This window comes from Melospiza georgiana, chromosome 6 (genome assembly GCF_028018845.1).
Source record: "Melospiza georgiana isolate bMelGeo1 chromosome 6, bMelGeo1.pri, whole genome shotgun sequence".
Lineage (NCBI taxonomy): Eukaryota > Metazoa > Chordata > Aves > Passeriformes > Passerellidae > Melospiza > Melospiza georgiana.
In genome coordinates, this window is record NC_080435.1 from 17,230,434 (window position 1) to 17,245,629 (window position 15,196).

The 15,196-nt window shown below is 37.7% G+C and overlaps 1 protein-coding gene across 1 annotated transcript in view; it reads left to right on the forward strand.

The window, feature by feature from the left end:
* The window catches only part of USH1C (USH1 protein network component harmonin), a 47,454-nt gene extending 33,205 nt beyond the window's left edge, over positions 1 to 14,249 (forward strand). The window contains exons 19-26 of the mRNA XM_058025794.1: positions 424 to 543; positions 4,838 to 4,900; positions 8,394 to 8,435; positions 8,747 to 8,800; positions 8,949 to 9,048; positions 10,375 to 10,484; positions 11,185 to 11,240; positions 12,982 to 14,249. Of these exons, the coding sequence (XP_057881777.1) occupies positions 424 to 543; positions 4,838 to 4,900; positions 8,394 to 8,435; positions 8,747 to 8,800; positions 8,949 to 9,048; positions 10,375 to 10,484; positions 11,185 to 11,240; positions 12,982 to 12,994 (558 nt within the window). The 3' untranslated portion in view covers positions 12,995 to 14,249. The remainder of the gene's footprint in view (positions 1 to 423; positions 544 to 4,837; positions 4,901 to 8,393; positions 8,436 to 8,746; positions 8,801 to 8,948; positions 9,049 to 10,374; positions 10,485 to 11,184; positions 11,241 to 12,981) is intronic.
* The last annotated feature ends 947 nt before the right edge of the window (positions 14,250 to 15,196 follow it).

A 15,196-nucleotide genomic window follows, 5' to 3' on the forward strand; every position in this document is an offset into this window, starting at 1 on the left:
TATGGACAGCTGTTTGCTGCAGCCCTGCTGAATTTCATCTTAAAAGATTTATTTAGCCATGGATTAGTTAAAATCTTTTTTTGGGTTCACTGTCTTCTTACACTCAACTTGTTTTTTCCCTCTAACTTCTCATTCAGTTTGTTGCCTTTATGGGAAAAATGCCAAAAGCAACGCTGAGATTATGGAAAAATCTTTCTGGTGAAGCCAGAATTTAGGTGAAAAGCCACTACTTGGATATAAGAGAAATTGTGTTTTGGTTTGTTGACTTTGTGAGCCTTAGTTAAAATAATTCTGTCAGCTCTGTTTTGGATTAGTGTCCTTAAATTCATTATGATAAACCATTTGAATTGAGGAGTCTTGGTGAAATGATGGATTTGCACAAATTAGGTTGTAAGCTGTAATTTTCTTAAATTAACTCCATAGCAACTTGCTCCAAGTCCACCTACCCAGCGTCATCCAGGGGTACCAATAGTCTCTAAACCAGTTATGCTGCATCCTGACCCAAACTTCGTGGTCAGGCCAACAATCAAATCAGAGGCCCTGGTAAGCCTTTTATTATCCTTTTTCTGAGTGCTTCAGTACTGTGGGGGTTTGGTTTTGATATTGTTCTTTGAGATGTCCTCAAAGAATTAATCTTTGTCTCATTTCCTTATGAAACAAAGATTGATTTGTCTCATTTCCTCATTCCTAACTAAAATTCCTGTATATTTTCAAGCAGTCACTAATGGTAAGTACTAAACAGTAGTTTTCCATTTTTTTCCAAGGTGGAAAAGCCACTTTTAGTGACAATTTTTGTACAGAGGTGCATAATTCCAGAGCAGTGTAAAGCCTTAGAATTTGTACATATTACTTCTCATTTATTCAGATGCTGGGATTTATTTTTATGAATTCTGAATTCATCAGAAATGAAATAAAAATTAAGTCAATTGCCTTTTTCCTATGTAAACAGTCATGAACATACTTAAAGATATATGCCTTATGATATAATTTATCCTATATATAAATATAAAAATATATAATTTAAATGTATCTTTTAATTTCCAGAGGGAAAAAAGTGTGTCATTATATTAGACTGTAATATAGTAGTCATGCAGTTACTGCAAAATTCAGTTGCTATCAGCTTCTTTTTCTTATTTCTTTTTCATTTCAAATGCAAGCGAAGGGGAAAGTCAAAGGCTAAAAATTTTGGACCAACCATGAAGCATCCTTGGGAACTGTAGTTTATGAGCAAAGTGAGCCAAGGCTTACTGAGCAAAAAAAAGGAGAAATATTGCTCAGACAGGTGATAACTCCCAGCTGACAGTCCTTGAAATTCACCTAAAATAGCTGGTGAACTAGTTGGTAGTGTTTATTCTTGAGGTCATCATGACTTAAGCTATTTGTGTCAGAGTTCTGTGTTTGTTGCATGCATGTGTGGATACATGTATATATGTATTTGTAAGGCAGAAAGTGACAGAAAACCCATCAAATTGTGCTGTATTTATTTAATTGAAAGCTATTTCTGGCAGTAAGTTATGTGCACAATATTCCTATCTATGTTTCATTAAAACGTAATGGATTTCTTTGTCATTTTTCGCTTTAATAATTTAGATAGTCTTGTTTCCTTATTTTCCCCTGTTACACTTTGAAGAAATTTAAGTGATACTTAGTAACCACTTTTCACACAGCCAGAGTCATCTTGAAGCTTCTACATTATAAATTAATTGAATGGTAATTGGAAGCAGTTTTAATAAGTTGCTTAAGAGAAGGCAGGCACATGAGCTAAAAATAAATTCAGATCCCTCCAGTGGAGATGTTTCCTTCAGTATGAGCTCTCATTTTGTTTGTGTTCAGTAATTTAACATCTCTAAGCAATATTAAATCCCTTAGGAGAGGAATGAACAAAGTTATAATCTGCAGTTAATATTATCTAGCTTTTGAAAAAGTGTATATATGTGAACTAGTTTGCAAAATGGATAATACCTTTATGTGTGATCCAACAGTCTTGGTACAAATTTTAAAAGGCCCTTTTTTTTACTGACTATATACAATTAGTTTAAGAAACTGGCAACAAGATCCACCTCCATGGGAAATGTCTTATGATTTGTTATGCATGCATGCACATTTTCCAAATCACAAGTCTGCTAAAATCTTTCAGATTCAATCATCTTCCTTCCCAAACTGCCTTATATTAGTTGGAAAATCAAAATTTCCGTGGGAGCAATATTCTGGTGGGACTTTGAGAGAAAGATCAGTCTGTAAATCGGTTTGGTGGACCTTATACCTCTTACTTCCATTGATGACTTACTGCAGTAAAGGGTATTTATTCATCCTCACTGCAAGGAAGTCCTAAGTGGCATGTGAAATAAACCAGCATGGATACTCAAGAGGAAGATTACTCCTATTAAAAAAAGAAAAGGCCACTGTATGACAAATCAAACAAGACAGTGCCTGCCTGTCTCCAGAAGTGTGTAAGAATCATAATTAGATTTCATGCAAAAGGGGGGTGGGGTTTGATTGGTTGCTATGTGTGGGCTTGTGCCTGTGTGTTGAAGTTCATTGTTCACATACAGGACCAGTTCCACTTCTCCTGGTGAAGGACAGTATCACCAAAGACAACATGTAGGGGGATAGAATATAAGAAAATATAGATAGTGTAGAAAGTAATCTTACCCCTAAGGAGTTGCAGCTGGGCCAATTAGCAAAGATTAGGAACAGGCCTGACTTTACCAGGCCACAGCTGTAAGCAGTGAGAAGAAGATGCTCTAAAAGAGTGGGGTGGGTGAGAGGGGAGCTGGGGTCAGTGGCTGCTTTGTGAAGGAGAAAGAGTCAGTGCTGCCCACGAGAAAACACCAAGAAGTATGAAACTTTTGCCATAAGGAGACAACAGTATGGTACTCCTGTGATAAGATGACAACAACACCACCACACCATTTGCTCTCTGGTTCCTCATCTTCCTAGATTTTGTGCACCTTATGGAACTCAGCTTTTGTCTTAATTTGACATAATGCACACCACTTTTTCTGCCTGGTTTTTACCTGAATTTCACTTTCCTGAGTCACAAGCTCAAGAAAATTAGGTTGATGGATTTATTTGATTCAAGAAACTAATCCCGTTGGCCTATATTCAGGCTATTAACTAGTAAAGATGAAAAAGTCTGTGTTTAAGAATAAAATAGGGATGCAAGAATGGGTAAAGTTCTCCTGTTACCTGGAAGGTAGTTGGGCCCGATAGTCTCTGTTGTGACTTAAGTAATCTTATTAATTAAATTCAGGTCAGAATTACAGGGTCTTTTAACAGTTGATGGATATGAAATTGTTTTCACTTATAAATAGGGAAATGATGGGAGATGTTTAAGCCTTAAGTGTGGCCTTGAACACTGGGGGCTGCTCTGAGTGAAAATCAGGGTGAGCTGTACTAGAGTGAGCTGGAATACACCCACAGCAAAGCTAATTAAATTTTGGCTCAGAGAACAGGAGGGGATTGTTATGATTTAATGGTGAGATTGTCATAGATGCAAAACCACCAGGAATATAAGTCTCTGCTCTCCCATCTATCAAAACCATCCTGTTGTGTGAGTTACAAGGCTCTGTTGCATTGCTGCTACAAAATATTTTCCTCCCTTATTTGTTTGCAGCTGGAGGAAGAATTTCTGAAAGGAAAAAAATAAAATTTAAGCTTTCCTCTAGTTTGCAGGATTTGAAGCCTGGTTCTGCAGGACTGAAGTCAAGACAGGTGCTTAGGTACCATGTGGCAAGAAGGGGAGGATTGGAAATTTCAGTTAGTATTGGTTATAGCCATACCAAAACAGTCTTGTTGAAAGTGATTTCTTTTTTTTTTTTCAAGAGGTTTTAAAGAAGTTTGTGGAAAATCTTTCCAAACTTGCCCTAAGTCCTTCGAGATAAAAACTTAGAGTTTGTATTAATTAAGCATAAATCACATTTTATTAACTCTGGAATATATTTTTTCCAATTAATGGTAGGACTGTAGGACACTGAGAGGAACATTAGTAAAACTGTAGTAATGTAGTAATTGGTTTCAAAGCAAATTGAGTTTGTAAAGGTGGGTGCCGGAGTTCGGTCTGTAGAGAGTTTTTCTTGTTTCAGAAAACTCAGATATGTCACCTGATTTGCTGCAAGGCTTTGAGTGGAGGCTGGGGAACTGTCAGTAGTGTTTTATTGGGACTTAGCCCATGTCATTTTTGAAAATTTTTGTAGACTAAGAGGATATTCTGTATTTTAAGTGATTCCAAACTACTGCATTCCATTTTGTTAGAATAGTGGAAGTGACAGAAAAACAAAATGAATGTGCAATTTCAGACCTTGAAGCCAAACAGAAGAAAATAAGATCCATTTAATAATAGAATTCACCTCCTCAGTATAGGAAATCCTTGGTAAGCAAACCTTATCCTAAGAAAGCAAATCTTAAATGCATAAACATATTTTTACCATGACCTCTCAATATTTTTGAAATTATTGTCTACCATTTTGTCCATGTTTAGGGTTGAGGTTTTTTTTCAATTTTCTTTTCTCATATATCATTGATGAGAGACCCAAGCACTGTTTTGTAGAAATGAGTTGTAAAAACAGTCATGGAAGATATTTTTAAGAAATCTTGTGGTATGGAAATGTGCATTATTTATGTAGTTTTTCTAGCATTCTTTCCACTTTGCATTCAGTACTGTTTCACTCTGTGTGTTCTCTCAATTTGAAATTATACAGGGAACAAGCACTAACAAGTCCAAGTGTGATTCAGTCCCTAGGAGAGCAAAATAAGCAGTAAGATAACTTATGAGTAGGTAATACTTATTTACAGCAAAAAGTTAACACCTGGTTTGGCAATTTTCTTTCTTTTGCAGCCACAAGAGATGTTTAAAAGGATGGTGGTTTACAATTCATCATTTAGATCTAAGAAAAAACAAGTAAAATAACGTTTTCCGTGTTTTGTGTGGTACTTCTTGTTTGACTGATCATAGATTTAAAACTTTCCTTTCTAATTCTGCTTCTCAGTTTCTAAAACAGAAGATGCAAGACAGGCCTAGTGCATGAGTACTGCTGGTCTTTTTAATCTTTAAGTGTGTGCCTGTGGCTCCAGCTAGGCTAGGCAGAAGAAGGAGAATAAATCCTTAAGGCTGAACCATCTCTAACTCCCTTTATGGTTAAGTGCAACCTTTAAGTTGAATACTGATAACTGATCTGATACTGATATTCCTAAGATTTCCTTGTTTCTTTTAGTGTCCAGCTGCAATGCTTTCAGTGATAAAATAATTTATCAGATTAACAAATAGAGCTATCATCATAACATAATTCTGGTAGGAGGTTAGAGGAACTGGTGGTGGAAAGCCTTGTTCATTCAGCCTTCCTGTATCGTGTAGGATTTTCCTGCTGCATTTTTGCTTTTGTTGCTTTGCTCTGTCATAATGATGAAGTTTTCATCTCTCCATCTTTGGTTGGCTGGTGGTTCAGTAGATGGCTTCTTGAAGAGGTGAACTTCAGGCTAAATTTCTCCACTGCTGTAAAATGTGCCAGTTTCTGTACAAACCTCATTTGGTAGTGCATGCTAAGTTATATGCATTGACATTATCTCAAAAGTTGGGACACAGTATTGAGCTCACAGTGTGAGATTTTGAGCAGTAAAACATTAAGATTAATAACAATTTTTTCTTTTTTTAATCAGTTTCAATCTATATCTAGAAGGGATAACTGACCAAGAAAGATCCAGCTTTGAGATTATTTATTTACCAGTAAATGCCAGTATGTTCTGAATATATAACAATTGTATCCTCAAAAGAGGTGTTTTTTTGACAAGTTTGTTATTTCTGGTCATGAGTTTCTCTTTCAATTATGTGTTGTTGTTGCTTGGGGTTTGTTTGTTTGTGGTTTGCTGTTGTTATTTCTGGTCTCAATTGCTCTTGACTATTGTTGTTAGAAACCAGTGAAGCAGTACCATTAGTATAAGTGGCTGTGTTTTGGAGGTTGTTTTTTCTTTAAATAGCAACTTCAGCTTTCACCTCGAAGTCCAGACAGAGTTGTTTCAGTGCAATCAAATATTTTACTGTTCCATTTTCAATTTATGCTCAGTCCTCTGAATGTTTTTGTAAGTCAAAAAGGGATTTAAATGCTCCAAACTATTTCACCTGAAACATCCTGAGTGGTGGGAGAATAGGCATAGGACTGTGCTTTCCACTTGGTGTTCCTTGGTTCATTCATCCTTGCTTGGATATGGAGTGCACTCTCTGATCTCTGAATTTGTGGTGTCCATTTCGGGGAAGATTTATTACAGTTCAGTGCATGTCTTCTTTCTGTCTTAGCAATATTTGTACATTATTGGATCCAGATCATATCTCTGATACATCATGACATGAACCCAAGGGGAAAAAGTTTAGGTTGAGTATTAGGAAATGGTTTTTCGCCCACAGGGTGGTTGGGCACTGGAAGAGGATCCCAGAGGCACCAGCCTGACCGCTCAGGAAGTGATTGGACAGTGCCCTCAGGTGCATGGTGTCACTCTGTGCAGGCCAGGAGTTGGACTTGGTGATCCTTGTGGGCTCCTTCCCACTCAGGATATTCTGTGTTTCTATGACTTTTGCTTGCAGATTGTTTTTTTAGTGATTTTTTAAATTTTATTTTGTGTGTTTGTTTTTGTGGAGTTTTTTGTGTTTTTTCCTGTTTAAAGATTATTTTCCCAGGGAAACTTCCTTCAAGGGCAACATCTGTTTTTCATGAGGACAACCTGGGACAAAGAGTTCACTGACTTCCTTTAGATTACATAATGACTTAGTGACTTGGCTGAGATTGGCGTTGTCTTCTCTAAATTACTTGCTCCAAACCCATAGCTATCTACTTTAGCCATGATTCCAAAAGGCAGTACTAATTCATTTATTCCAAGTATTAATTGTTTGGGTAGCTTTCACTGTGAAATACTTCTCTTACAGTTTTAGTTAAATGGTTCATAATATTAATACACTTCATAAATTAATGAATGATTGATTGAAGCTTTTCCCCCCAGAATGAAATTCTGCCCTTGCTGATGTCTGTGATGAAATTCCCATTTATCTGGTTAACAAATGTAATGCAGTGTAACAAACTTAATGTAAGGCAGTGCTGTTATGGGTGAGATCAGAGCCCAGAAGGTTCATAGTCACATCGAAATTAGGGAGCCAGAGGAGGTGATCAAGAGTATAGCAGAGGGAGCATTAGTATTTTCTGCTGCAACTTTGCCATTTAACAGCCAGCCCTTAAATACAGCAAAGGAATCTTAAGCTTTGTGTTTGGTTTACAAGTGGAAAGAGGCTTAGGTGAGTCTGGCAGTGGAATGGTCTTTGCTGTCAAATGGATCCAGTAGAAAAGAGACAATAATGAATATATTAACCTTTATCATGCACTGAACCACTGGTCTGTGTAAGGTATTGGCTTGCCTGCCATGTCTGCAAATGGTTGTGTGGTTCTGTGTTCCCCTGTCCCCAGCTCATTGCCACTCCCACAAGAGTGGGAGCTGGGTGCCTCAGTAAAGATTTTCTTAAGTTCTGAAGTCCTTGCTTTAGCATGCAGGGTTAAGTGAAAGCTTTCATAAATCCCCAGCACAGGCCATACAGTCTCACCCAGTAGCTACTAGTCCTTCTCAAGAAACTGCACTCAAACACCACTGACTCCTGATTGCTGCTGCAGGAACTCCCATCCTTGCAGAAAAGGTAACTCCTGCTTTTCCCTGCAGTCCTGGTCTGACAAGGGTTAAGCACTACATTTTGTGAGTCCCCTCAAAGTTTAAAAATCTTGCTGTGCGTAACTGCAGTATTATCTTCTGCATTTCAGACATTTCCTGACAAAACTTTTAAGCTCTCCATAGAACTATATGAAAACAAAAATCATATTGTTGTCCTGCAAATTGTCTAACAAATTGTTGTCCTGCACTTGCCTGTGGTATGAAGCCAACTCCCTGAAACTCAACATCAAGAGGGAGAGAAGGGGGCTGAAAAAGAATCCTAAAACCCAGACAGAGTGGAGTAGTGTTGCTGACTACTGTGAATTGGAGCCTGTCATTTTCACCTGTTACCATCTAACATGTTGATAATCCCAGGAAATGTTGCTCCAGTGTGACAGAGCATATCTTGCTCATGGTGCTTTCAAGATTTGTTTCTGTTCTGTCAGGTGTAGAGAGGAACTATGGAGCTCGTAAGTGGTAACTCTTCCTCTGAAATGCTCTGTTATATGACCAACTCAAATTATTGATCTGTCATGAGGTTTTGAAATGTCTTCTGACTGTCAGGATGGACTCTTTGCTGTCTCTCTGGACTTTTCTTCCTTTTCTGTCTTCTTTCATAGCTTACAGAATTACATGTTCTCTCACTAATTAATAAGATGGAATTTCTGTGTGTGAGTTGCTAGTTTTGCAATTAAATATCATTTTATTCTCAGGGCTTCCAGAAGTATGTGGAAGATTTTGATCCATATTCAATGGTAAGGAGAGAATTTTAATGTGCTTCACTATTTAATATTAAATACTCTGGAAAAAAAGCCAAATCCTTGATTTTGAGGGCTCAGAGTAGGTAAGATTCTTGCTTGTTGCTTTTTTGGGTCTTGTGTATTTGTTTTTTCTGGTCATGTTGAACAGAAGCATTCTTAGAGAAAAAGGTGATGTGGTGTTCTGATCTCCCTCTAACACTATTTTAGAAGGGGGAAGTTCCCTTTATCCCCAGAAATTGCATAGATTAGCTTAATTGTTTTGTCTTTCCAAAGTGGAAATGATTAATCATTATATCTTTTCACAGTTTACCCCAGACCAGATAATAGGAAAAGACGTACGGCTATTACGAATAAAAAAGGTAATTACTGTGTTGGTTGATTGACATTTAAAGAGTTCATGTAAGCATTTGATGTACAGCATCGTTTACTAGGAAGAAGGAAAGATTAAGCTCCTGTTGATAGCAAAAATAAACAGACTTTTCTGAACTAGAACTGGTTTTTTCGTAGGAAGGATCACTGGACCTTGCAGTTGAGGGAGGAATTGATTCTCCAATTGGAAAGATAGTTGTGTCTGCCATCTACGAGGACGGTGCTGCAGACAAACATGGTGAGCAACAATGGGGAGTTTGAATGCTGCTGAAAAGTGTTCCCTTACACTGGCTGAGAATGGTTGGCTGATTTCATTGCCTGGTACTGAAAGGCTCACTTAGTTTGCCCAAGGACCCAAGTTCTGTCTCAAGTTTAGGGGCAGCCCACGTGTGTTGCTAAAATTAATAGTTATGTAAAATTTGTAAAAACCAACACCTGATTCTCTGGTGTATTCTTTAGTCAAGGAATGTGTTCTCCATTATTTCAAAAATTCTAATGACATTTGTAATACTTCCACATGCAAAACAATTACCTGACCATAGCTACACTGTGCTGCTTAGTTTTGTTCTTTATGCTACTATAAATAGTAATTTGCTAGTTAAGTAGCTGGCTGTTAAAAACCCAACTAAAACCCAAGTAGAGCCTCTGAAGCTTAGCTCTTGAAGGCACAAGAACATGCTCACCACCTCATGTGGGCTTTGCACCTGGTGGGAAGTATCTGCCATCCTTTTCTCGAGAGCTCTTGTGATGACCAGGTCAACAGAGAGGGCAGTATTCCCTTACACTGTCTTTGCTGTCCTTGTCCCAGCCTGCACCTAAGTTCAAGTAAAAATATTGCTGTGAAAACATTTCAGTCATTTGATGTCCTCAGTGCACTTTTTGGCCCTTCACTCTTTTTAGGATCTCTCATAACTAAGGCTGTCCTCTTATCATCCTCTTCAAATCTAGTTCTAGTTGTGCTTCATTCCAGATTGGCAAGTCAAAATCAGTTCTAAGGAGCAAACACTACACATAGACTTGCAAAGAAATGACCATCATGCAAACCCTTGATAAATGCCATTTTATTCCTTCAGGAATTTAATTAATTTTGTCATTTTTATGGACTCGAGGAATTTTTGGGTTGGAAGAGACCTTACAGATGATCCAATTCCAAGCCCCTGTCATGGGCTGGGACACCTCACCCTAGACCAGGTTGCTCAAAAGCCCATCCAACCTGGCCTTGAACATTTCCCCAGGGTTGGGGCATAGTAGTAACGTTCTGCAGGCAGTCATAGGTTGTTAGCTGTATAGCTGGATTACCCAAACAGGCAAACTGTAGAAAATCATATTGAACTAGTTTCTTACTGGTCATTATCAATAAGAGATTAGTTTGGCTTTGGCATGCTTAAAAATTCCTGTTGTGTTTGCCTGTGCCAGACTTCCTACAGTTTTTAGTGCAGACTTTGCATCCAGTGAGAATACTTTTCAATACAGTCACTACTGCACAATTATGGCACAGAAAAGGCCCCTAGGATTTATTTTTTTTTTAGCTTATGTGTATTTGACACATTTGTCTTTTCCCCAGGAGGCATAGTGAAAGGGGATGAAATACTGGCTGTAAATGGCAAGATATTAATTGACAGCAAGCTGGCAGAAGCACAGGCAACTCTAGCAAAAGCTTGGAACATGGGTGGGGTAAGTAACCTGGAATGCTACTTCATTCTACCTACAGAGCTCATATCAGAGCTGCTTCTCTATCATGACATTGTCACATCAATACAAACAAGGTTACAAACGTGAAAAGTAGTGGGAACATGAGGTACTCTCAAAGTAAGCTAAAATCTGCAGAAGATGCTGGCATGTAGCATCTCTGAAAACCATGTGTGTAATTTACTGGGAAATTTGATGGTGTTTAGCCACATGTCAAGATTGGTATTTAAACACATTACATTCCTTGTGTTTCTAGTACCTTTACATGTGAAATCACTCATTGATATTGAAAGTTACTTGCAAGTTGATTTGAATTTTCTGATAATAGCTTGTCTTTGTTTTCTTGATGTACAAGCAACATTACCCTCCAGCTACAGTGAGTGTTTCCACAGCAAGAAATCTTCTCATTGCTCAGAGGACCAATACAGGATGATTGTTAAAATAACTTTTTTTAAAAATGTTGTTGCAACAGTAGATTTTTCTTTAATTTCAAGATGCAAATCAAACAGCTCAATCTTTAAATGGTCTTCCAATAGAAGTTTTTATTACAGACCTTACTTCTTCTCCCTGGGTTTTTCCAGGAATAGATTACCTCCTAGATTCTCTGACATTCCATGGTGGTGCACTGGCCACCTCTAAAAGCAGTATTTAGTGGCAGATGTTTACCTCTGCTTTTCTTTTTCAGGATTGGATTGACTTAGTCATTGCAGCATCACCTCCAAAAGAATATGATGATGAAATGTAAGTACATAAGCTTTTTTCTCTGGGGATTAAAAGCTGAGTAACAACAGCCAGTTTGCTTTTTTTGTCACAGATTTTTCAATTATCATCTTCTTCTTATGGACTATATAACCTCCTGCATTACATGGTTGCTAATTTGATAGTTATAAGTAGATGTCATGCATTACAGCAGTGGTTCCCAGACTGCAAAACTGTAATTCTCAGAATTGGTTGTATGTGACTACACACTCATACTTTAAGTTTAAAGTTTGGGGATTTGGGGTTTGTTTTTAATTTAGAAGTTCACTTAAATTCAGTCCGAGTCATTTACTACATTCCCATAGATCATAATTTAGGGAAACAAATCCCTGTAAACATTCTGCATCACAACCAGACATTTAATTCTATTGTTTGGTTTTGTTGTTTTGTTGTGGTTTTAAATTAGATTGCAGTTATTGTTCTTGTCTAAGCAAGCATATATAATATTTTCAGAAGAGATTAAGGGGTTTGGGTGTCTTGGCAGTGCTCACAGGATCCTTGTTTTGAAGATAATCAGCACAGGTGTGAAACAGAAGAATCTACAGCTACAAGTGTGTTGGAAGTATCAGGACTATACAGCTTGCTTTACTTTGGACAGTTTCAAAAGCAAGACCATGTTTTCTAGTTTGATTGAAGGAGATTTGAAGATATACTTACTACCAAGTAAGATGGCAGTGCAAGGTTTTGTAGTCACTGTTAACCTGGGCTCTTGCTCTATGTGGAGTACTGGAGTATTAGTTGCTGTGAATCAGTTTTACTGCCTAACACCAACTGTAGATTGATGTGAAATTTTGTTTAATACCTGTGCATAAGCTAATGGGCAAGGAAATAACTATTATTTTTGTTTTTATATTTTGTATATTTAGCCCTACCATTCCCTCATCAGCAGTCAGTCCCAGCACACACAGAAAGGTTTTTGAAGGCAGTGCACCTGTGTACAGACAAGGGTATCTCCTGCAGCTGTAGCCACTGCAGTGTCCCTCATGGTGAATAGCACACCTGGCTTAACATGACTGGCCATTGTGAGGCTGTGTTATTTTTTCAGCATGTGCCTGCCTGTGCATTGCTTGCCATCCTTGCTTTTGTTCCTGGCATGCTGGAGCTGGAGTGTTCTTTGGGCTTTTGCCATGCCTGTGCTATTAAAATATAAGTATTTAGTTTCTACTTCATAAAGTCCCTCAGAGATCCTCTGCAGAATTGGTTTATCACCTGCCAGACTATTAAATAAATAGGCCCTTTCTAAACAAGTAGGATTAACCTAAAGTTTTGTTCCTTATCTGTGGACCACTGCTGTGGCTTTGTGAGTTCATCAGTATATAAGCAACTATAAATTATTTTCTTGTGAAGGCCTGTCCAAAGAACAAGTTTCCATTTGGATTATTCACAGTGTGCCTGTAAACAAGTATTCAAGAGTGTTTGGTTTCAGTGAAGTTTGTCTCTGTTATTTTGTCACATAGCTTTACAATTTGAAATTATCCTTGTCTCTGAAATTCAGTTTACTCTGTATGGTTTCTCTGTGGCTGTAATCAGTGTAAGTACAGTCACAGATCTCTAGAACTGCCAAGGTAAGATTTCTTGTTGCATGTGGGTCTTCTCAATTATTACTTGTAATGAAAATCAAAACTACTCAAGATCCAGTTTAAAAACTGTGCTTACTAGAAAGATTAAAAGCTGCATGAGAGCTAACAGCATGTTTCTCATTATCTTTTTTTTTCCCCCACAGGACATTTTTTTAAGGAAGACTACAAATCTTGAAATGGAATCTCTTCTCAGCAGAAACCTGCTGCTCAGTAAACTAATAGGAAATCAATAACCATGTGAAATGTATCTTTATTGACTGACCTGTAAATTGAACTAGAGACATCAGATTCTTCAGATAACTTGAATAATTTATTATCATTCTATAGACATACAGCAAAACTTTTTTTTCATGATGATTTAAAAGAACTACTGACCAGCATAGTTCAGACTGTGAGTGCTCAATCTCTTTTTGCTATTTTGAGGGGCCAAATTTTGCAAATCTTTCAGTTTTCCTGGAAATAGATTTGAAAATGACAAATGAAGATAGAACACAGATGTCTGTTCCCACATGCAACACTTGTGAATACACATTCACAGGCCAGTTTGGGTGTGAAAAGAATTATATTTTTACTTCCTAGATAGTGATTTTCATAGGAAAATGAGAAAGTGCCCAGGTAACTTCTGTTCTCATATTCTTGTAGCTCTCTTAATATCCATTTTTGTGTCTCAGTTGTGAGGATTTTTTCACCATAAAAACCCTGCTGGTAAAAGAACTGGGAATACCAGGAATGTAAGCATTATAATCAAATAATTTTGGTTGTGTTGCTTATACAGTATGGACGATCTTCTGCAGCAGCAGAGTAAATAACTAGCAAGTAGCTCAGATAAAATCATTATGTGCAGTCACATCCATACTTCCAAGTATTTGTATTGTTGGCAAAAATTCCTCCCTCATATAGTCATGGGTGGGAAATTTGGGTGTGATTCACAGTCTGCTGTTTTGTACTTTGTTCTCAGTGAGCCTATATATGTGACTAAACTGTGCAGGAAGCCACCAAGTGTAACTTTCTGCTCTTGGTGACTCTGTGCCTTAGATTTGAGTCAATTCCTCAAGACCATTAAATTGATGTTTTGCTAGTGCTTGGTTTCAAGTATTATTATATTTGTAGACTTAGTAAATATATTATAGAGACACCTCATAAGAAATGTCATGGTCTTTTTCCTTTCTTGCACCTGCCAGCTTGTGCTCTGTTTTCCATGTTGTGTTTAGATTTTTCTCACCTGTTCTACTGAGAGACAGTTCATTGGCATATCATTTTCCCACTGAAGTCTTGCCTTTCCAAGGTTTGGAGCCCTCCTCCATCATATGAAAATAACAATTAAATTCATGAGAACTCTGTACTTACATGCAGATGCTTACTTATGTTGACTTTATTTACAGTATTCTTCCAGTATGCCAATTAATGTGTGTGGCAGGGTATAAATGTTAGAATATTTAAAATGTTGAACTCATACAGCTAATCCAGAAATAAAATTGCATTTGCCAAATGGAAGAAGTCTATTTTCCTATTTGTCCCTGGGTTTGTACATCATAGTAATAGTTAGTCTGCTAAAGTACACAGACTTCTGAATTTTTCTTCAATTACAGACCCACTTGGAAGAGGTTGCCGCCCTTGTGGAACTTGTAATTCACTCTGCACAGGAGGGATTTTTCCCTTGGCTGAGCTGCAGTAATCTTTTACAGAGTTTTTTGGGGGAAAATCTGGTCATTTGACAGCTGACAAGCTACCACAGTTCCTACAGTGTATTTTTTTGCTAGGTCTTAGCATTCATCTACCCAGGCCTATAGACTTCCTAACTACAAAGTAATCTAAATGCTGAATGCATCAAGATCAGCACCAGAAGGAAATTGCAGCAGGATGTACTTCTCCTGCTGCTTTAGTTCCCAGTTGCCTACATACTGCAGCCATCTGGACCACATGACAATGCATCAGAGAGATGAGGGGTGCTATCCAATGTTCTCCCAAGGGCTGCTTGGATGTTTGTACCAGCAAACAGAGAGCCGCAGTAATGCACCAGTAAAAAACTTCAGTGCCTGATTGTGCGAAACACTGTCTCAGCACACTAAGAAACATAACAAAACTTAGAGGTTAGATATTAGAAATATTTCTATTGGTGTTATTTTTTCAGAGACAGAAGGAGCACAGAAGACTGAGCTGGGAAATCTGTGGGAGTACCAGCAGTTGAGTTGTAGCCTTGCTTCTTCATCACAGAACTATGTTTCTTCTCCCCATCTACCCCGTTAATTTGATTTGTTTGGATACAGCTTAAAATGCATGACAGGCAGTTGAGGAAATAGTTCCTGCTCAATATTCCAAGTATGTTAACAAAGTGTTGCTTTGAGAGTTTAACCTGTG